This window comes from Pantherophis guttatus, chromosome 4 (assembly GCF_059756535.1).
Source record: "Pantherophis guttatus breed Tessera chromosome 4, ASM5975653v1, whole genome shotgun sequence".
In the NCBI taxonomy this organism is placed as follows: Eukaryota; Metazoa; Chordata; class Lepidosauria; order Squamata; family Colubridae; genus Pantherophis; species Pantherophis guttatus.
Window position 1 is genome coordinate 40,212,039 of NC_142066.1, and position 22,092 is coordinate 40,234,130.

General features: G+C 39.2%; 2 protein-coding genes across 6 annotated transcripts; both read left to right on the forward strand.

The window, feature by feature from the left end:
- The first annotated feature begins 216 nt into the window (after nt 1–216).
- LOC117669042 (uncharacterized) lies at nt 217–9,159 on the forward strand. Of its 4 annotated transcripts, XM_087891960.1 has the most exons (4): nt 220–311; nt 1,139–1,383; nt 2,814–3,019; nt 3,918–9,159. In XM_087891960.1, the coding sequence occupies exon 4, from the start codon at nt 4,136–4,138 to the stop codon at nt 4,781–4,783; it is 648 nt and encodes a 215-aa protein (XP_087748086.1). In that variant the 5' UTR covers nt 220–311; nt 1,139–1,383; nt 2,814–3,019; nt 3,918–4,135; the 3' UTR covers nt 4,784–9,159. The 4 variants fall into 4 exon arrangements, with proteins under 4 accessions (XP_087748085.1, XP_087748086.1, XP_087748088.1 ...); XM_087891959.1 differs by lacking the exon at nt 2,814–3,019 and having other exon boundaries at nt 217–311; nt 3,915–9,159; XM_087891962.1 differs by lacking the exon at nt 2,814–3,019 and having other exon boundaries at nt 237–311; nt 3,918–7,852.
- A 7,474-nt stretch (nt 9,160–16,633) lies between these two features.
- Nucleotides 16,634–21,622, forward strand: LOC117669039 (uncharacterized). Of its 2 annotated transcripts, XM_034423136.3 has the most exons (3): nt 16,634–16,964; nt 17,716–17,843; nt 18,543–21,622. In XM_034423136.3, exons 2-3 carry the CDS (start codon nt 17,744–17,746, stop codon nt 19,418–19,420), a joined length of 978 nt encoding a protein of 325 aa, XP_034279027.1. In that variant the 5' UTR covers nt 16,634–16,964; nt 17,716–17,743; the 3' UTR covers nt 19,421–21,622. The 2 variants fall into 2 exon arrangements, with proteins under 2 accessions (XP_034279027.1, XP_034279029.1); XM_034423138.3 differs by lacking the exon at nt 17,716–17,843 and having other exon boundaries at nt 16,662–16,964.
- The last annotated feature ends 470 nt before the right edge of the window (nt 21,623–22,092 follow it).

Genomic DNA, 22,092 nt, shown 5'->3' on the forward strand with positions numbered 1-22,092 from the left:
CAGAGAGTTGGACTAGATGACCTCCAAGGTCCCTTCCAACTTTGTTACTGTTTAAAAAAAATTCAGACGCTTGGCAACTGTTTCATATTTATGACAGCTAGTATTAGGAAATTATTATTATCTAACTTGTTGGGTTGGCAATATATAAACCATCAATGTAGCTTTAAGACTGCTGTATTGCATCATACTATGTCCTGATTGGTTAGCTCTGTAGCCAATGTCCTTAAGAGGGAGCTAGAAACCTGGTTTGTTTCCCTTTACTGTCTCTTTGGTGCTCATTGCTGATCTTTACTGCTTGTTACCGCTCTTTGGTATGTTTGCTACTGTTTGCAACTGTTAATGTGTATGATGACTGTAAAACGACTTTGTTATTGGATTATCCCTGAACTATTGTTTTACTATCTACTGCTTTATAGGTGTATGACCTGGATTGTTTATTGGACTGTGCCTTACTATTTCCTGAAAGTAAATACAACTCAGTGTATCTGTGTGTTGGCTGTGTGTTTATTCATAACTACTTTCAATCGCTTTCATGTGCACACCCTTGCTACTCAAGGGTTGCTCTGCGAACTCCTTAACAGTTAGTGCCCTGGGATCAGGTGATCACTTTGTCACCTGATAAGCAAAGTCAATGGGGAAGGCAGATTTACTTAATAACAGTGCTAACAAGTGCAATGATTCACTTAATAACTGTGGCAAGAAAGGTCATAAAATAGGGCAAAACTCACTTTAAAATGTCTTAACTTTGCAAAGAAAGTTTGTGTTTAATTGTGTTTGTAAATCAAGGATTACAGTATCTGCATTCTGTTCTCTGTTTCTGGACAGCAACATAATTTCTCCCAGCAGGATAAAAAAATTGAAATTTAAATTACCTTTTATTGTTACCCCAGAATGTCTCTTAATGCATGAGACTGTATTTTGAGGACACAAGATATAACTCTTATATATCTATACAAATAATTTATTTAAGACACGTGTTCTGTTCCTATCTTAAGAACTTGATGTCCTCTCAAAATTAGAATGAGTTTTTAAAAATTTTGATGAAGGAATATGCAAATAGGCGCTAGCCTCCATTCTTCCTTGCGGCTGCGTTCTCCAAATCTCTGTCTGAGGCCTCTTCGCTTTTTCTCTTTTCCAGCTCAACGACTTCTATGGGAAGCTGGCGCCTGGCTTTGTGTTTGACAGGAAGAGGGTTAAAACCATAGAGTTGGAGCTGTGAAGCAGAGCGGAGGCGGGGGACAGGATAGACTCGAGGGGTGCTTTCCTGTGCTTGAACCCGCCACTGCCTACACACAGGCACGGGAGTGGCTCTTTCGTTCCCAGGCCTGCGGTCAGCGAAGGCGTGCGAACCCCGCTTGGATTCCTGCAGCGGGGAATGAATCGGTGAGATTCCGGGGACAGATCCAACCGTGTGGAGACCGATTTATGGGGAGAAGGACGGGCAGCCCGTAACTCAGTGAAAACAGCCATTTATGGGGGAACGCCTGTAAGAAGGGCAGCTTTATCCATCCACCCACCCACCACCTCCATTCAGTCTTCATCTGTCTCCCAGAGTAGTTCTCAGCGGGGAGGATCTGCTGTGGAAAGTCCTGTCTATATTTCTCTTACGGCTTTTTATTCTTCTTTATTTTATCTATTTCTGCGACGGGAGAATGAATGATATTGAGCACGATCCATGACTGTACTCGTGTAGTATAATGAGCAATGTTGGCTGTTACCTGTTTCGTCTATAACCCACACCAAAAAATACAAATACTTTTATTTCTTTGTAAGGATGTCAGCGCTGTTCATAGAAATGTTTGATATAATTCTTCCAATCTCTTTTCTCATTAGCCGTTTAAAATTTAACGTTTCAACGTTTATTTCATTTATTTGCATATCAAACCTTTATTAATTTTATAAATAATTCAAGGAGGAGAATACCCCCTCATCCTATTTTCTCCACAATAACAACTCTGTGAGGTGGATTGGGCTAAGACAGGGTGACTACCTCAATTTCATTCAGCCGGCTTTCATGCCTAAAACAAGACTAAAATTAAGGGTTTCCCAGTTTCTGGTCTGGTGTCTTAACCACTAGATCAAACATATTGAGAAATGACTCTGTTTGTTTATGTAACTTTTTATAGAGAGAAGGAAAGTACTGAAGTCAGGTCAGGACTGTTTGTCTAAGGCTCTAAGCAGTATTACTGAATGCTCCAAGAGCAGAATGATGGAATATGAATTATATAAATAATAATAGCATTAAATATTAATCAAATGGGGAACAATATTCTGGACTGACAGGTACACATTTTTCTATTTGAAAACTTTGAAATGTAAAACAAAAAAAATAGGTTAAACTTCTAATATCTCTAACAATATTATATCATGTCACAATAAAAAAAATCTGTAGAGATATAACTACAAACAATGTGCTGCCGAATTAATGATAATGATGCAATATTTGAGAGGCTAGTATTGCAGATACTTTAAGAGGACACAATTTTCAATCTATTTTCAAAAGAAATCCAGAATATCTTTCTTTAAAAAGTACATTTGCTCCAACACATAATAAAAAATAATATTACTAAATATTATTCTAAAATTTTGATTGAATCATCCTGGCAACATAACATATAGGCAATGTCAACTTACTTGGAAGTGATTTCCTGGTTTCCTCTATTTAAGATGCAGAATTTAATTATAGTAAGTACATTTATAATTAATTTGGTCTCAGAAGACATATTAATGCAATCAGCTGCTCCTATTAATTACATTTTTATAGTCTCAGGCAACAAAGTTAATAAGTACTTTTTTTCCTTTTTCCCACCTAGGGAAAACTGCACAGAAACCCTATAGGTTTACTTAAAAAGAAAGCCCATCCAATCATTCAGAAGATTTTATTTTCAGATGGAGTAGAAACCTATTTGGCATATCAGACTGTCTGAATTACAACTCCAAACATCCATCATCATTGGTCATGCTGCTGGAAGCCCCGTTTGGTGAAATTGAATCACAAGTACCTTACTCTTGCTCTCAGGCAAGTGAAGGATAGTAGCCTATAGAAATTATCAGGATCCAGAAGAGGCTAGCATATGATTTTTATGCAGCCATAGTTTGTTTATTTTGTGTATATTTAAATAATACAATGATTTGGAAACCTGTCATTTTGAAAGAAGAAAAGTGAGTTGAATGAAAGATGAACCACTTCAGATTAATACATCTAAATTTCACTGGCTTGGCTCCAGATTTAGTCATGCTTAGAATAAATTTATTAGACTCAAGAGGATACCTCAGTCATGGATCCCACTGATTTCAGCAAGCCTACTCTAGGCACAGCTAAATCTGGATCCAATCAGTAAACAAATAATCAGGGCCATTTATATTGATACCAATCATCATTTTTTTTTAATTTGAAGAACTTTCATCCTTAAAGAGCCTTGGTAGTACAGGGGTTTAAGGCACCCTGTTATTAAGCTGGTTATTAAGACCAGCTGCCTGCAATTACTGCAGGGTTCGAATCTTGCCAAGGCTCAAGGTTGACTCAGCCTTCCATCCTTTCTAAGGTAGGTAAATTGAGGACCCAGTTGGGGGGCAATAAGCTGACTTTGTATAAATATACAAAAGGATGAAGGCTATTGCTGAGCACATTGTAAGCCGCCCTGAGTCTTCGGAGAAGGGCGGCATATAAATCAAATTTAAAAACAAAAAAAGAGAGAGAGAGAATATTCTGAACAAATAGAATCGTTACAACATATTTTTAAAAATAACCCATCTAGATTGTGCAGATTGGGAAGATATTAATAAAATATATATTTTAAACTCCATTCATATTACATTATTTCTTTTCCACCCAAATTACTCAGCTTTTGGCAGCACTTATGTCCTCTTTATTTTTCTTTCTCTTTTTTTTGAAATTCTGTTTTTCTCCCCAGCAGGTTCTGAGAGCAAAATTATATCCCAGGATCTCAGAGATGTTTATCAAGCTTTAGAAGAAAGCAAAAAGCCAGAAAATCACAACCATTAACTTAGTTCAGAGGTTGAAGGAGTCTTTTGAGGTAGACCACTTTAGCCTCCTGCCAGAGGAGCTGGTCTGAAGAGTGTCAAGACAGGTCTTCATTTTCCGATCACTACCACTCTCGCAAGACTGGCAACCATGGGGGAAAAGTCCCACACTTGCCCTTACTGTGGGAAAGGTTTCCGGCGAAACTCACACCTTACTCGGCATTTAGCTACCCACTCTGGACTGCAGCGCCCTTTAGGTGGGAAACGCCTGGGACAGCAAGTGCCAGAGGAAGACCGTCCCTTTAGCTGCAGCTACTGTGGGAAGACTTTTGCCCGCAGTGCCCACCTGGCCCGGCATCAGGAAACCCATTCTGGGGAGCGACCCTACAAGTGCACCTACTGTGGTAAAGCCTTTGGGCGCAATTCCCACTTGACCCGCCACCACAGCACTCACACTGGAGAGCGCCCCTATGAATGTGGTGTCTGTGGTAAAGCTTTCACCCGCAGTGCTCATGTCACTCGCCACCAAGGAACTCACACTGGAGAACGTCCTTTCCGCTGCACACGTTGTGGTAAATGCTTCACCCGTAGTGCCCATCTCCAGCGCCATCAGGGCATCCACAGTGGGGACAAGCCCTTCTCGTGCAGAGACTGTGGAAAGGGGTTCACTCGTTATGCACACCTTGAGCGTCACCGTGCTACGCATTCAGGAGAAAAACCCTTCAAATGCGCCAGCTGTGGTAAAGGGTTTGGGGCTGCCTCTCACCTTGTAAGACACCAGAAAACTCATAAAGTTTAACAGCTGGGTTTTGTGCCTGCTGCAATCCAAACAAATATGAGAATTGGCCAGTATGAAGTACTTGGACTTATCCTTTGACTTTATATCTCTTTTCTCCATTCTAAAATCTACTTTTAGAAAGAAATGAGTTCAACCCACTCAACAATATTTACACCTGGTCTGCAGACAAATTGAGGTTCTTTTAGCTTTTGCCACTTCGGTTCAGCAGCACCCATAGCAAAAACAATTTTAGATGGTAAAACAGCAAAATATTCTAATTTTTTTCCTTTGGGGGCAAAAAAATCTCAGCGCTGCCAGTCACTCATGGTTTTGTGTATGCTTTTACTCAGTTATATAAATAAATGCTGTATTTAACTCCACCTTTTCTAGTAAGAAAGATGCCAGACATATGCATTTATGACTCCCTGGCAAGTATTTCAAAATCCCCTGCCTTGTGCTCCAGCATTATCTACATTGTGCAGTTATGATGTAAATGTGACAATCTGAATCAACAGAAGCATCTTTTTGGCAATTCCCTTGGAATTTAATTGGATAAATTATTTCATCAGCTTTGGATTTTGAACCTGTGGCCTGATCATTTTGTTGTTAGAACTATGTGCCATGCTCACCTAAAAGACTAGCATTGGAATAGGGAGTTATTGTGCCTGCATCTTAAGCTCCTCAGTAGCTTGTAGCAGCAGAAGGAAATATTATTGAATCTGAAGCCAATTCTTAAGATTTGTCTATCTCTTCCATGCCTCTCAAGACTTTGAGGCTTGATTTGCAGTCGTCTAACTACAAGTAGTGCCTGCAATACCATGTTGCAGCATAGTGTATTCATAGACAATGTAGCCATATTATCTTTCAGAGATAATTCAACTTATTTTTCCCTTCCTTTGAACTGTTTCCTTTAATAGCATGTTGGAGCTCCTATGCTTGCTCAGACATTGATTTTCTTTTTAATTTTATGTTTTTGGAGGGAGGAAGTTATTGCCTTTGGATTTTATTACTAATTATTTTTCTCTGTTTTTGCAAATTTTGGTATTGTGACATGCTGATAACTTCCCACTTATTTCTCAGTAGCCCCATTTGGGTTGCACAGTCATCATAAATGTACATGTGTTTACCAGCAATATTGATATTCATGTCCAGTACTAGATACTTTTTTGTGGGAGAAACAAGGAATAGACCAAGACTTTTATCAAGTTAAATTGCAATGTGAAACTGCAAATATTTCAAGTCTTTTCTGTTGGAAGTATATGAGTTCTTAGATCTTGTCTCCCAAGCCTCCAGCTTTAGTGAATCTGAACTATTTTTTCTTTTTTTATAAATAATAATAGCTAGCACAGTTACACTGATAAATTTTCTTACCTAACAACAGTGTGTTCTAGTGTAGGTAAATAAAGACTCAAATTCAACAAATCAAATTGTTGAACAACAACAATGAAGTTTTTTGTTCATTTAAACTCATTCACATTTTTTAATGGAGAAGGAAGATTTTAAATAATTGCTGTCTCAACAGAAAGGGAACTGTAGAAGAAATGTATGAAGACAGCTGGAACCTTTAGCAGAAATTTAAAGTATAACTTTGAATGTCATGCTATTCTGAAGTGCATCAGAAAACTAGATGAGGCAGCAGGTAGTTTTTTAGCTGGAATTCCAGATAAACTATGGTTACCCAAACTTTTTCTGTTTTGATCCTTCAGGGGGAACTTGCTAAGTTATTACAGCAATTTATTGTCTGTTGCTGATTCTCGTCTGCCTCCTGATCGGTGGTTCTTTGTAGATGTGGGATTCCCAGAATGTTTTAAAGCTCTGATCATGCAAGAACCTGATGATTTTCTTACATCAAGGATTCTTGTACAGAGTGCTCACCATGCCAGTGATTTGAGTTATATATGACATTTGGACCTGGAAACAGCTATAGGCCACTTGGCTCTGTTGTATGGACTGGTAATAACTTGGGCTGTTTGAAACCAGAGAAACTCAGCAGTAAGACTGCAGTTGTGCAGCAAAACTGTCAAAAAGGATTTTCAGAAAAGAAATGGACAAATGATAGATTGGAATAATTGGAAATAAGAACGAATCACAACTTGCAAAGTATACATGATTTTACTTGAATGCCAAATAAGCAGGACTTTTAGCCTAAGTGACTTGTATTTGAAGGAGCCTTATACAATATATGGTCAGCTACTCTGAGTTCATTATAGTTACCAGATGGAGGAACCATTTCCTGTATATTCCAGCACTTCTTTGATGATTATCTTGATCCAGCGTTAAAAAAATTTTTTTTGAAAGAATATAAAGAATTAACTGTGATTGCGATTCCTCCATGCTCTTACAAATCTCTTATTTTCATCTTAAATTCCATATACACTGCCTGTAATATCCCAGTTCTTTCTTCCAGAATATGAAGAGCAAGTGGCAGTACATTTTCTTGGGCTTTCTATGATTTGAAAGCTAAATTAAGTTGAACATTTGTTTTTCTTTCTCTCAAGTTGATAGAACGCTGTAGAAATACTGAGCCCACAAACACTACTTTATTTGCATAGTATTCTGTATTGTAAAAATGTGTGATCATTGCCTGCTTTTTAGCATTCCAGGAGGCAGCAGCTGCTGAACTGTTCTTGAGATATTCTCCCTTAACTCCACCTAAGACATGGAAAGACTTTGGGGGAACACCCCAAAGATGTTTTTTCAAGAGGCAACTGGACTTTCTTGTTTTTCTTTGAAGATGTTTTCTCTTCTCATCCAAGAAGCTTCTTTAACTGTGGGGAGAATATTTTTTTTGCTAAAGTTGAGGCTGGTCAGTTTGAAGAATATAAGTCAAGAATTTCCAGAATTGTTCTAGTAAATGAGAACTATATTTTTTTTCCAATTGGAATTCAATTTTTTTTCTTGATAGCTCCTATTAAGCTACTGTAATATGCCTGGATTCACATATTGCAGTAAGTCATTATAGCTCTTTTGTTTATTCGGGGGAGGTAAACATGTTGCATGAAGCCAGCCATTGTGATTTGTAAATTATGGCTTATAGCGTAATATGTGCAAATCTTGTCAGGTATAGTTCAGTAAAGCATTGTTAAACAACCATGGCGTAATGGAGTCTGTGAGGGCAGCCATTGCCTCCCACTAAACATTAAGCTTATTAATGGAGTAGAAAATTACTTACATATAATTCAATCTGATTATAGGGAACTTTTTATCATCTCATTTTGTTTATTCTAGAACTGCATAGAAGAATCCAAACATCTATCTGTCAAAATGTGATTGTATCCAGTTTATGTTTTAGAACCTTAATATGAGCAGGGCAAGTTTGTCACAACTGTCTCAAATCCCATGGCTTTTGATGGCACTAAAATCCCCTTCCCAATCAGATATTCTTCAAATAGTGTTGGCTTATACTAATGTAATCCGCCAGCTTGCAACGATTATACAGCTGGAAAATTTAGCACACCTGGAGGGTATTTACTGAGAATAGCTGAACTGGAGGAACTTGTTAACAGATCAATTACTATCATTATTCCATTAAATCCTATTCCTGATATAGCTTAGCCATCACCATATTATGGATGCAGATTTCCTCTAAAAAGAAAACTCAGCTGTGAATACTTTAGTCAGCATATTGATGGCACAGAAGAGAAATATTTAACCACCACAATTGGGACCAGCAATTTCATTACTACCAGTAGGTGAGGCAGTCAAGTGAGATATTATACCACTACAACTTGTGATTTTACTGCCAGCTTCTCCATTGACTCTGTTTATCAGAAGCTCCCTGTGAAATGTGCAAATGGTGATCACATGACAGCAGGTTGCGACGGTTGTAAATGCCAATTGGTAGTGAAGCACCTGGATCTCAATCATGTGACCATGGGGACACTGCAATGGCCATAAGTGCAAGGACTGGTCATAAAGCTACTTTTTCATGCCATCATATAGCTAAACAGGAGACATTAAGTGAGATCTGTCTGTACTGTCATGCTGTTCCTGAGCATAAATGAAAATGCACCTGTAAGGAAGAAAACCAGTGCCATGCTCATCTCTGAAGGCAGAAAAAAAGCCAAGTTGGAGAGTAAAAGAGCACCAATGGGATAAATGACTTTCTAAAAAGAAGCAGCCTGTTCATTCCCTAGTCTGTCCAAAAGATACACGACCTGTCTTAAAAAAATGTGATGAACCTTTCTTATACAATCAAGTTGTCTAATACCGAAAGGAGAAAGAGTTAGAGATGTTTGGACTCGGCTGGTATTGTGGAGATGTTTGAAAAAAAGAAGACAGAAAGACATTATTGATCTGGTGTTTTATTAATCTGTCTTCTTTAAACATTTTTCATGTGTACTGTGTTTTCCCTGTTCATAGTAGTATGAATGCCATATTTTAGAGAAAACAGAAAATAGTATTATTTCAAATAATAGGGGTACAATCTAGAGAAAAACAATCGGCCAAGGACCAACTGATGTCAAGGGATATTAAAAATACAGATAAGGGGACTACAGGGGAGATATAATAGAAAGGAATGGGCTGAGTTGGTCACTTGGTGATTTCCCCCCTCCCCAAGATAAAAATAGAAAATGATTGAGGAATGTGGGTGGCAAAAGAAAGTTATAAAATATTTTCTCTTTTGAAATGAATGAAATAGAGGATTTATTCAGAGTGTATGAATATTTTTATGTAAAAGAATGCACAAAATTGGATGGTGATTATTCCTATGTATATAATAGACCAGAATAAGCAACTTGATACTTTCAGATACTATTGGCAGAAGTTGATAGGAATTGATAGCTAAAACATCTGGAAAGCTCTTGCTATCCAAATGCATTCCTATACTTTGAATGCTGCCATCTTTTTGGTACAAGTCAAGCCTTTTTAGTTAGGAATTGTGAATTGTTTGCTGATATGCAGTGGTTTCGGTTTGCAAATAATCAGAAACAAATATTCTGCAGTTGATCTTTTGCATCAATTCTTCTGCATGTGAGTTACATAGTTTGTACAAAAATAAGAAAGGGTTTCAAAACTGTTTTCATGTGAAATGTTGGGATCCAGTAACTTTATGGAATTAGGAGTCTTATCTCTGAATACATAAGCTTAAAATTTCTCAATAACTTTCTTAAGCCAAGCAATACAATTCCATGTCTTCAGTTATAAATGATGCTTTTTATGTGTTTTTTTAAAAAAAAACATGGATTTCAAGTTTTTCCAACAGTTCCAATTTTTATCTGGAAAGAAACAACTTTGTTTTCCTTCAATTCTTCCAAACTTTTGGCAATAATACAAAACACTGGTACATATGTCATTCTACCCAATATTTATATTTACATAGCATACCAAGATTAGGTACTGGATTATAATCAATTTTCTGGATATGTATAATATGCTAAACTATGAAATAGCCAAATAGGCTGGATTCATACAATACATTAATTTAAAAACAAAATCAAACCAATGATCTGGTACAGCAGATTATCTTTGTTCTCAGGTTTATCTAATCAGTGACTGATCATATAAAATATATGCATATAAAATATATACAGACAATGTTGTAAGACTTGTTTTTAGGGTTAAATGCTTTTTTCCCCCCTTCTATAATTTTAAACAAGTGAGGTGAGTTTATGCTGCCTTCCAGCAAGATCTAAAAAAAAAAGCAAAGATTAATTCCTACCAGATGGCCATCTGTATTGCAATAGATGTATGCATACCAGTCAATCAGCCCAATTTTATTTGGATTTGCAAAGAACATAGACCAGGTTTTCCTTTGCAAATATCTGCTCTCAAATTAATAATGGAGATGTTTCCTTCTCACTATCCTCATTATTCTAATTCTGTGCAGCAGCTCCAGCTAGTTATAGTTAGTAATAATGATTACCAATTAAAATAGCCAGCTAAATATTGCCAGGAAAAAAGAATGCATCATCAAAAGGAAAGACATGGACATAGACAATTAAAATTCAATACTGTAGGAATGCAATGGATTCTCAGTGAAATAAGAGGTGATGGAAAAAGCTGATAAGGTTCATCCATTGAACTAAATCACATATAACCACTTTTAAGAGTGAGATGGAAAACACATAAACCTAATAAATTTTTAAAAATGTATCAACAGTTTTCACCCAACAGTTCCTCAAGCTTGAAAGCTAGCAGGAGAGATTCAAGGAGACAGATGTTTGACAAAATGTTTTTATTACAGATACTAAAAAGGTAATAATAGAGTAATCAATAACTGCCAGCTGCATACTAAAAGCCATGTGTACATGTAGCATTCCCAAAGTTCAAACCGTACATCCACCGTGAGGGCAGGTTTCGTCTCAGTGGAAGGGCTGTAATGCTGTTCATTGATGTTCATCCACTGACGTTATGGTCCTGTCTGAGGTTGGGGGTCTTGACTTCTGATCTTGATGATTCTGGCCCTCAAAATTTGCTTAGTTTCAGTTCAGTATATTCAATCAAATTTAGCTTGCAGATCCTGGTTTTTGTAGCTTGATATATTATGTAAATTGTGATCTGTTCAATAAAGTGTAGCTAAGCATACCATGTAGAGCACAGTGTGTGACTGCATTCAATGACTAAGTGGCTTATGCCTACTCAAGATGTTGCCTTGGGAAAGTTCATCAGCAGCCTTCATGCTTAAATTCTTTCAGGATGGTTCTGATTAATCTGGACTTGTGAATAGAGTTGAGGTGGGAATCTTGATTCCCAGTGTTTCTGAACTTTCATTTCCAGTATTGTTCAACTCAGTATAGTTTAAGGTGCTGGCAGGATTTTTTAAATTATTTTTTAGAATAGTTTTATTCTGTAGATCAAGCTTCTGGCCTCCTTCAGTGCAGAACTGCCCCTGTAGCTCCACTTTAATTAGAAGATTGTCCATTCTAAAATAATACTTCTATCGTTCAAATTTGGGAAATTTAGTTTTTTTTAAAAAACTATCAAGTTTTATTACATTTTAATATTAGCGTACTAGTCTCTTTAAAATAAATAAATATGTATGTGTTAAGGTTATAGTAATCCATACTTCCTTTCCTGTGTTCTTTTGTTTTTAAGAAAGAACAGGACGGATATATAACATCCTCCTGGAAAACATCTATAGACTTGTTTATATGCGAGACCTCAACTAATAATGATTCCATGCCTCGGGTGCTATTCAGCAAGTTCTGACAGGTTCTGGAGAACCGTTATGGAAATTTTGAGCAGTTCGGACAGCTGGCAAATACACTTCTGACTGGCCCCAGAGTGGGGGTGGGAATGGAGATTTTGCAATATCCTTCCCCCAGGAGTGGAGAGGGAATGGGAATTTTGCAGTATCCTTCCCCTGCCATTCCCACCAAGCCATGCCCACGGAACCGGTAGTAAAAAAAATTGAATTCCAACACTGCCATGCGTGTCTGCTTTTTCTTAGACTTTTCCACTGAAATATTGTCACTTCCATGTGAACATTCTGTAGGTTCTTAAGAACTTTAGCGATACCATAACTCAGATATTTAGGGTGCAAATAGTTCCAGATGCAGACCTTGACACAGGTGAAATGCTCCTGGTTCGGACCGGATTGGGTGATCCAGTAGCGATCATGTTGGGTGGTTGGCGATCCGGTAGCCCACCCGCCCGAATGTTGTTACATCCTGGTTTTAACCAGGAAGTAATATGTTTTTTACCTTCTGCATATGAAGCGTGCACATAGTGTGTGCACTTCCGAACCGGCAAGGAAGGTAAGTAGATTTCACCCCTGCCTTGACATATAAAAAATGTCTCTGGTAACAGGTGACAGGCAGGAATCTGCTTAAATTACTAGAAACCGAATGAATGATTACTCTGATGAACAAATTGCATTCCATTAATGTTTTCCAACATACCCAGTGGTGGGTTTCAAAAATTTTTACTATTGGTTCTGTGAGTGTGGCTTGGTGGGAGTGGCAGGGGAAGGATACTGTAAAATCTCCATTCCCTCCCCAATCCAGGGGAAGGTTACTGCAAAATCCCCATTTCCTCCCGATCAACTGGGACTTGGAAGGCAGATGGGGGCAGGGCCAGTCAGAATTTTTACTACCGGTTCTCCGAATTACTCAAAGTTTCCGCTACCAGTTCTCCAGAACTGATCAGAACCTGCTGAAACCCACCTCTGAAGATACCTGGTTGGATTTATAGAGCAGTAAGCCAGAATTTGATTTTATGTCTTTTTTTTAACCTAATGAACTGTACTTTGCAATGTATAGTTTATTGCTGAGTGTTATATATATACCCAGCCATTTTGGCTTATTCAACTTACCATGATTAAAAGAAACCACAGACTTGCAATGGTTGTACTTTCCACTCCAATATATATCAATACACTTAATTGTTGGGCAGCTTTAAAGTATTGCATATAATATACTTTAGCATTTTCGAACCTAGTGTCTTCTTGGTATACTGGAGTGTAATTCTCACTAGTTCCTAACCAACAAGTTCTAAGTTGTTTTGTCTGAGGGGGGTTAAAAAAGTTAAAAGTCTAAATGTTTCTCAACTTTGGCAACTCTAAGATGTATGGACTTCAATTCCCAGAATTCCCCTGCCAGCTGAAGTACACTATATATACACATTTTAATTAGAGTTGCCAAGATTGAGAAACACTGGTCTAAGACATTTAGAAGGTCAATGGAATTAGGCTGTGGTCTCCTCAAATAAGATGAAATAGTTGCCAAAAGCATCATATGTGTAGCCCAGACCATGTAACTGCTTACTTGCTAACTACTAGTGGGCATCTTTGCTGCAGTGAAGAGAGTTTTATCTTATGGGAAATTACAGGCACCTACACCGCAGGAGAAGCAGTCACAAGGCAAACACTAGAGATACAACTGATTTCTTCTTCCTCCCTGTGGCTTGTGAAAATCTACAGAGATGTATTTAAGGCCAATTCTATAGTTGAAATGGAGAAGGATCATAGAATCAATTACATCAGGAATGTCAAACTTTTTCATTTGAGAGCCGCATCAGGGTTGTGTTTGACTTAGGGGGCCCAGGATGGGCATGGCCAGCTCGATGTTACTTGTAGCAGGGGGTGCATGTGGTGGTCTGAACATTCTGCCAACAAAAATGGGCACCCAAGTTTCATTTTCAGCTGCGATGGCCGCCTGAAACCATCTGCCAGTGAAAATGGAGCTCGGGAGGGCTGCCTGCCTCCCTTCCAAGCTCCATTTTAGCTGGCAGAGATACCGCGGGCCAGTCCTTTGCTGTTTCCAGGACGGCCCCATGGGCCACATCTAAGCACCCTGTGGGCCGGATCTGGGCCCCAGGCCTTGAGTTTGACACCCTGGATTACATTAATTCAAACTGTGAGTGGCACAATCCAATTGTGAACATTCTATATTAAAACTAATCATGCACATATGCAAACCTTTATGCATTTTAAAACCCCAGCAGCAAATAATGCTTATCCATCTCTGATAGATGTTTTGTTTTTCTATTTGTGTGTATGTGCTTTTGAAACAGCTAATACCATCTGCATTTTCTATCCATTCTGTCTTCTCCGTGCCCCCATTATTGCTATATTCTGCTTTAGTGTAAACCAGATTTCATTCTGCAGGCATTGGTTGTGGACCAATATCCTATTGTCTTTAGCTCTTATTTGTATATTCTTTCACATTACTGATTCATTTCCCATGGTAGTTATTTTCTTAAACCATGATAGCCGGTAAGGAATATATAACAGGAAAAACTGAAGCCATGGGGCAAAGGTCATTCTTGGACATTATAGGCTTGGGATAGCTTTTTGGGCTAGGAAGAAAAGTTTTGTTCATAATGTATGGTCTGAATGCACCCAGCTATGGTACATTTTGAGTAATCCATTGTTAATAAACCACTTTGTTTTTCTCATGATTGTTCCCATGCTAAACATATTTTTCTGAAATATGATTAAGTTTTGATAGCATCGATTTTCAAGCGAGCCTGATTTAAGATTGGCTTTTTTTTCAGCTGCAAGCTTATGATTTCATTATAGTTTTTGGTCTGTCTGCAAATGAAGTTGTTTTTTTGACTAAGGAATAGTCATGAAAAATGTGTTTCATTTCACATAAGGTTGTAGTAATGGGAAATGATCATTTGTTGAGGGACACATCTTCCCTCTTCTTAATTTGGAACCAACCTGGGAATAGCTACATTAGGCCAGACTTTCCCAAGGTGGTACCAGTTCAGTTAAAGCTGGAGAGCATCAAGCCTGGAAAGATACCCTCTGTGGCTTTCTTTCACATTATAAATTCATTTTTGGCTTGCTGTGGCTTGGGTACAGTCTAGAGGGTAAGAGTAAATTTGTTTTGCTTGTGTATTGCTTTGAGGCAGGATTAGACTTGGATTCATTTGGCAGACTGTTTGGATTGTTCGTATTTTCTCTTTATTTGTAATAATGCCAAGGATACAATTTAACAACAGTTGTAAATGGTGTTGCAATATAGCAAAACTGATGTCTGGGTTTCTCAAAATTTTAGTTTTCCTGATATTTCCTTTGGTATCTTTCTCTGTTTTCCTATTATATTAATAATATCTGTCTTTTCTCTGTATGAAATAAATAATTTTTAAAGAGGTTCTGAAATGTCTTTTTTTTAAATCTAATCCATCTGTGATGACTGAGACTATTTTTACAGGAATTGGGGACACTTTTAGAATGACAATGAAATATAAAACACAGTAGTCCTAATAGGTGGGTAAATAAGGAAGTAAAACATTTATATTCTAGAGCTGATATGCAATTTCTTCATGTTTTGAGTCTAATACATGGACCTGGCATTCAAATAGATCCTGACATAGATGAACTTGGATCCTATAAAATAACAAATAAATTTTTAATTTTTAATTTTATAACATTTAATAAAAAATGCCCACAGCCAAAGCTCTCTGGGCAATAAGAAGTTTAAACAATTTCAAATTGCAAATCCAATAAAATATCTGAAATCACTACAACTAAAAAAGGACCCAAGGAATTATATTTAAAATCAATAGATTCATAATTGGTCTCATGGTAATCAAATATATCAAAGTATCACAAATGCAACAGAAAAAGTGTTCAAAAGATGTTGCCGTAGCAAGACTTCCTTGCTAATATTCCATCAAGAATATAGATTATTTTGTAATGGAATATGTCATTAAAGACAAATGTTGGAAAGCAAAAGAAAACTGAGACATCAGAAACCCACCTTAATTGTATTTCTCAGGGGAACAAACTGATGAAATAAGTGGAAATGGAATGTGATGTTGCCTGAATTTAATAAATAAAAAAGGTGAGGGTGCAGTTATTGTATGTCCTTTTCTGGAAGTCTCTCAGCAACTGGACAATTTACCAAAGAACTTAGCTAATATATGCAAGCATATCACTATCTTATTCCTATCATACCAGCATTTTAATCAACCTTTGAAGCTGGAGCATCCAAGTACAAACTACTTCCTGGAATCCCAAGAAAGGAATGGTTTTGTTGGGACTGACGCCACAGCCCTTAAAACTTGGTTAAAGTGTAGGGAATGAATAAACAGCCCAGCCCCGTCGATTAACAGACTCTGATGATTGATCGATCATGTTCTATCGATGCAACCAATGACTAGATTCCCTCATTAGCCACCCACAAAACGCCACCTTTTTGCATCTCGCTTCATTCAAAGTTTGAATAGGCACCGCGCTGTGCAAACTAACGTTTATCTCGTGTGTGTGTGTGTGTCTGTGAGAGACAGAGAGAGAGCAGCAACAATAAAGGCAAAGAGTTTTCTCCAACCCTTTCTATGGGATTTCACACACACACACCGTTCTTGGGGGTGGGGGTCTCCAAGGCTGGGCGGAAGGCTTCCGGCCGGTTTTCGCCGCCCCCCTCTGGGCTTGTTCCGCGTGCAAGGCAGAGGCGATGCCGCTAGAGGGCTCTGGCCATTGTCAAAAAAGAGAGAGAGAGAGCGAGAGCGAGCGAAGCGGCTGTCTCCTTTTCTTTGGCTGCCGCCACCGTTGCTGCTGCTGCTACTGCAGCTCCCGTTGCCGCTGACGATTTTGGGGGCTGAACTTCCCAGGTCAGAACCAGAGAGAGCGAGTCCTGTTGTTGCTGTTTCTTCTTCTGCTTTCGTAGCAGCCGCCCGGAATCGACCCAGCCCGAGAGCTAGCAAGCCGCTGTGCCAAATCGGGAAACGTGGAATCTCGGCTTTATTTATTCTTCATTTGATAGGCAAGATTCTCAAGTCGGCAGCTCGGGGAGTCAGAGTCGTCTAGGTAATTCGAGGTGATTGGGAGTGGGCACTGGCCAAAGTCCAGCCAGGCAACTTCCTCGGTGAGGGGGAGGGAGAGAGGAGGAGGAGGGGAAAAAACCTATCACAAACGAGAGGAGGCAAGGCATGGCACTTTCTTCGGCGCTTCTTTCAAACAACAGTTGAGTCCCGTTTCCCCCCCCCCCCCTTTTCTTGTTGGTGTGAAAATCCGAGGGCTCCCTAGACTCACAAACAAGAGACCTGGGTTAGGAGGGCGAAGCAATAACAGCAACAAAGCTTCCAGGAGAAGCTTTGGAGAATGGCACTTCTTAAGGGTGGATGGAGGAGTAGGGAAATCTCTACACATTCCTCCCTGGAAGGGCTTGAGTGTTACTACAGCCCACATGCTCTGCAGAAATTCAATTGGTGGAGTTTTACTCCTAATAGCTCTTCCAGGCCAGGAAAAGCTTCACCTGTTGAATTTCCAGGCGATTTTAACAGAGTGCTAGGAAGTACAGCAAGACAGGTAAGTAGGATTGTTGTAGGATTGGCACGGACTACAATTCCCAATATCCCTGGCCATCAGTAATGCTGACTGGGGTTGATTGGCGTTGCAATCCAACAACTAGTGGAGGGCATTCTTCACTTTATAGGGCCGGCAAACCAAAGGCCAACTAGTGTGAAATCAGAATTGTTAGTACTGTGACTGAAAGGCCTATCATTATAGGCCAACAGAGTTAGTTTTGGCTTCTGAGCAGGGAAAATTATTCTTTCAGAGGCCAGAGCCTTCTGCAGAAGTGACTGATGTATTTTGCTGAGATACAATGGGCCCTTCTGGACCCATGCCAGAGACCTGTCTACAGGGACATTGTGCAGGACAATTTTGGGACTCTACTGTCACTAGGTAAGGATTTTTATTTTTCTTTCTTTTCTTTTTAAATTAAAATATTGAGGCTATTTTGACCTGAGAATCCCAAAATGAATTAGCATAATTGCATTAGTTTTTGTTGCTATCATAAAATGTTAAGCCTTTGAAAAACAGAATTATTCATCAGGTAGGACAGACTCTGTAACTTGGAAAATTGCATTATACTATGTCCACAAATGTCTCTCCAGTAAAATAATCTTCACATGCCTGTTTATTGTGAATAATTAAAAGAAACTAAGCTCACGATTGTCCTATGTGCTGACAGGTGAAAAGATAAACACGAGCATATTTCTTGCCCCTGTGTATTTATATAATTTCATAGCTTCTGAATCATTTCAAACATTCTGGTTGAATTTAATAGAATTCTGCGAGTTAGCTACCAAATGTCAGGAACTGGCAAAAAGGGTTAGCACCTCCTGTTTGTGTCATCTTCTGTGTCACAGCTCAGATTTGGATATGCCTGGAAGGTGTAAGTGATAACATTAGCAGAAGGGAAAGGTATTTTCAAATAATTTCTGATCCAGTTCTTCCACAGAGCCTGGGATGGGCAATAACAACTAAAAAATAAACCTGCAGCCTGGTAAAGTGTCCATTACCTTCCTTAGAATAACACACCAATGAATGGCTGTAACTTCCCCACCACCACTGCTCGCTTCACTCTCTTTCTTTTGGCAGACGGAGGAACCATGAATTCAAATTCACAGCCGGGCGGGCCTGAGGGTATGCAGAAGCAAGTCCAAGGGCGGCCTGAGGGCTCTGCATATGGGGGACAACTTTCAGCTGGGCAGCTGAGTGAAGAGGCAGGAAAAGGATGGGTCAAGCCGCCTCTTCTTCCTCCAATGACAAAAGACAACGCCACCATCCCACCCCATGGAATTCATATGGGGCCTGGCCCCAGCCTGTGCATCCAGTGTGGAGAGAGCCTTGCCCAGACTCAGCAGAGCCTTGCCCAAACTCAGCAGAGCCTTGCCCAAACTCAGCAGAGCCTTGCCCAGCCTAAGAGATCTCTCCTCTCTGCTGATAAGCAATACCCCTGCTCCGATTGTGGGAAAAGCTTTGGTGTCAGCTCCCACCTCACAATTCATCGGAGAACTCACACTGGTGAAAAGCCCTACGAGTGCAATGATTGTGGAAAAAGTTTTAGCCAGAGCTCCACACTTGTCCTCCACCGCCGCATCCATACAGGAGAGAAGCCATATAAGTGCACAGATTGTGGGAAGAGCTTTTCCGTTAGCTCCCATCTGACCAAACACCAACGAATCCACACAGGAGAGAAACCATATGAATGCCAGGTGTGTGGGAAAAGGTTCAGCCAGAGCTCCACCCTCATTCTTCATCAGAGGATCCATACAGGGGAGAGGCCTTATAAATGTGATGAATGTGGCAAGACCTTCAGCGTCAACTCGCACCTCACCATTCACCAGAGAATCCACACAGGAGAGAAACCATTCCGTTGCATGGAATGCGGGAAGAGTTTCCGACAAAGGTCTGGTCTTAGCACTCATCAGAAAACTCACATGATGCTTGTGAGACCTTATAAGTGCCCACCTTAGAAAGTTGAACCCACAAGTCTATCTGCAAGTACCACCAAAATTCTCCAACACACACACACACACACACAGACACACACACAGACACACACACACACACACACAAAAAAAAATAACAGAGTTGGAAGGGACCTTGGAAGTCTTCTAGTCCAACCCCCTGCTTAGGCAGGAAACTACACAACTTCAGACAAATGGTTATCCAATATTTTCTTAAAAACATCCAGTGTTGGAGCATTCACTACTTCTGGAGGCAAGTTGTTCCACTTATTGATTGTTCTAAATGTCAGGAAATTTCTCCTTAGTTCTAGGTTGCTTCTTTCCTTGATTAGTTTCCACCCATCGCTTTTTGTCTTGCCCTCAGGTGCTTTGGAGAATAGCTTGACTCCCTCTTCTTTGTGGCAGCCCCTGAGATATTGGAGCATTGCTATAATGTCACCCCTAGTCCTTCTTTTCATTAAACTAGGCATACCCAGTTCCAGCAACCATTCTTTATATGTTTTAGCCTCCAGTCCCCTAATCATCTTTGTTGCCCTTTTCTGCACTCTTTCTAAAGTCTCTACATCTTTTTTACATCATGGCGACCAAAACTGGATGCAGTACTCCAAGTGTGGCCTTACCAAGGCATTATAAAGTGGTATTAACACGTCATGTGATCGTGACACAGAAAGAGAGTTTTTAAAAATCAATACAGAGAAGCAAATTGACCACATAATTTTGCACTGGGAAGGCAGACTTCAGGAACTCAATTTAGATTTTTGTAATTATAATCAAAAGAAGTCTTATATAAATGTGCATATTTTGCCTTAACTTGCTTGCTTTGTGATAGACACACTGCTGGATAGTGTGGAATTTTGATATGACACTTGAACAAGTGAAAAGTAAAGCTCTCAACTGAATAAAGATCCAGAACTTACATCTATATGCAAGAACAAGGATGAATCAGGCCTACTTGGAAGTTATATTACTGGATTAAATTCCTGCTCTCCAATATGCCTCTACAAGTCCAGCTTCCCAGCACAGATGGTTGGTCTTTTCCCTGATATATTCTGCTCCATGAAGAGACGGTGGTTGGAGAAAGAATCAGTTTATCATTTCTGAGTTCATACTACTCTTTCCAATGTTAGTTATCTGGAGAATGTCTGAAACATGATTACACATCCTAATACACCAAACAGACAGTACTGGTAACATTGTGGAATTACCCTCTCTTATCATTTGTTCTCCTTTCTTGGGCAATGGCTAAATAATTCTTAAAGATTCACAAAGCATTTTAAAAGTGAAAGAACACAAGAAAAGGGAGGGAAATGTGAATACCAGCAACTCCTGATCTCTTCACATCATTGCTCTGCCATTTTGTAAACAGTTCCTTTAACCTAGTGGTTTCCCATTTCTACTATCATTTTTAAATGGCTGTTACTGTAATTGTTAGCTATTTTCTCTGTTGTATGACTGTGAGCCTCATCTGGGCCTGTGGTGTGAATTAGGAAGTGGGATAGCAATTTAATCGGTCATAATTAATAACTTCTTTCTGAAATGTTTGAAGGAGACACCACCTCCCCAGTTCACAACCCAAAAAGAATACATTTCATCTGTGTTTTAATTTAAAGGAGAAGAAGAGGATGTAGGCTGAAACTTACAGAGCAAGACATTTCCTGAGATCTGGTCTGTTCTTTTGAAAAACCCAGAACTATAGGGTATCAAAGCAGTATCTCCTGTGCTAATTCTGCTCCTCCTGATTTATCTTCAGTTTTTTGCTTCAGCTAAGTGGCATTCTGAATAGAAAGAATGTTGAACATGCCTACATTTATTTAGGGTTAAATGGGATCTCTGAATTTGTCTGCAAAGCCTGCCTCTTAACTGCATGAACCACATATAAGTCATCTTTTGTCAACATGATGCCAAATTATTTCTTCCATGTGTCTCCAAAACTGATAGCTGGAAATTACAGCAATCAAAATTCAACATATGTGAAGATCATCTGTTTGAAGACAATTTACATAAGTGCTACTATCAGAACTAACAAAACTAAAGAATTAGAGAAAGTCCATTCCTGCTTTGTTTTGTGTAATAATCTATTGTACCATTTTTGTAGCTTTAGAAGCTTTTCAGCCATTTATGTTTCTTTATCAATAAATCTCTCGCTACTGTCTGACCCTGTATCTGACTTCACTAAAAAAGAATTAAATTTCAAAGAATTGCATGAAAGCATTTTGTAGGCTTATTTTTAAGTGATTGCCGGCAGACGTATTATTTCTTTTCTTATTTCTCTTCCTAGAATAAAACCAACTCTGTAAATAATGTGGGGAGTAGTTTTAATAATTTGTGTGTTGGGACCGCTTCTTTTTCTAATATATATATATATATTGCAGGTGGGGAGATAAGAATATGTGATTCAGTGGTGGGTTCTCCCGGTTCGGTCCGGTTCGGCCTGGTTCGGCCAAGCCGGTAGCGGTGATGATATGATGTCACCGAACCGGTTCTCCCCCCCGCCCTCACGTTATTCTTACCTTTTATTTGATCCCACCCCCAATCTGTTGCTGCCTCCTGAGTCCCAGCTGATGACTAGAGGGAAAAAACTGTTTAAACTCTTGCCGTGGAGCTTCAAAGGGCCGTCCTACAGCTGATCAGTGTTTAAAGCAAACAAATGAGTCGGGTCGTAAGTGCGAGGACCTTCC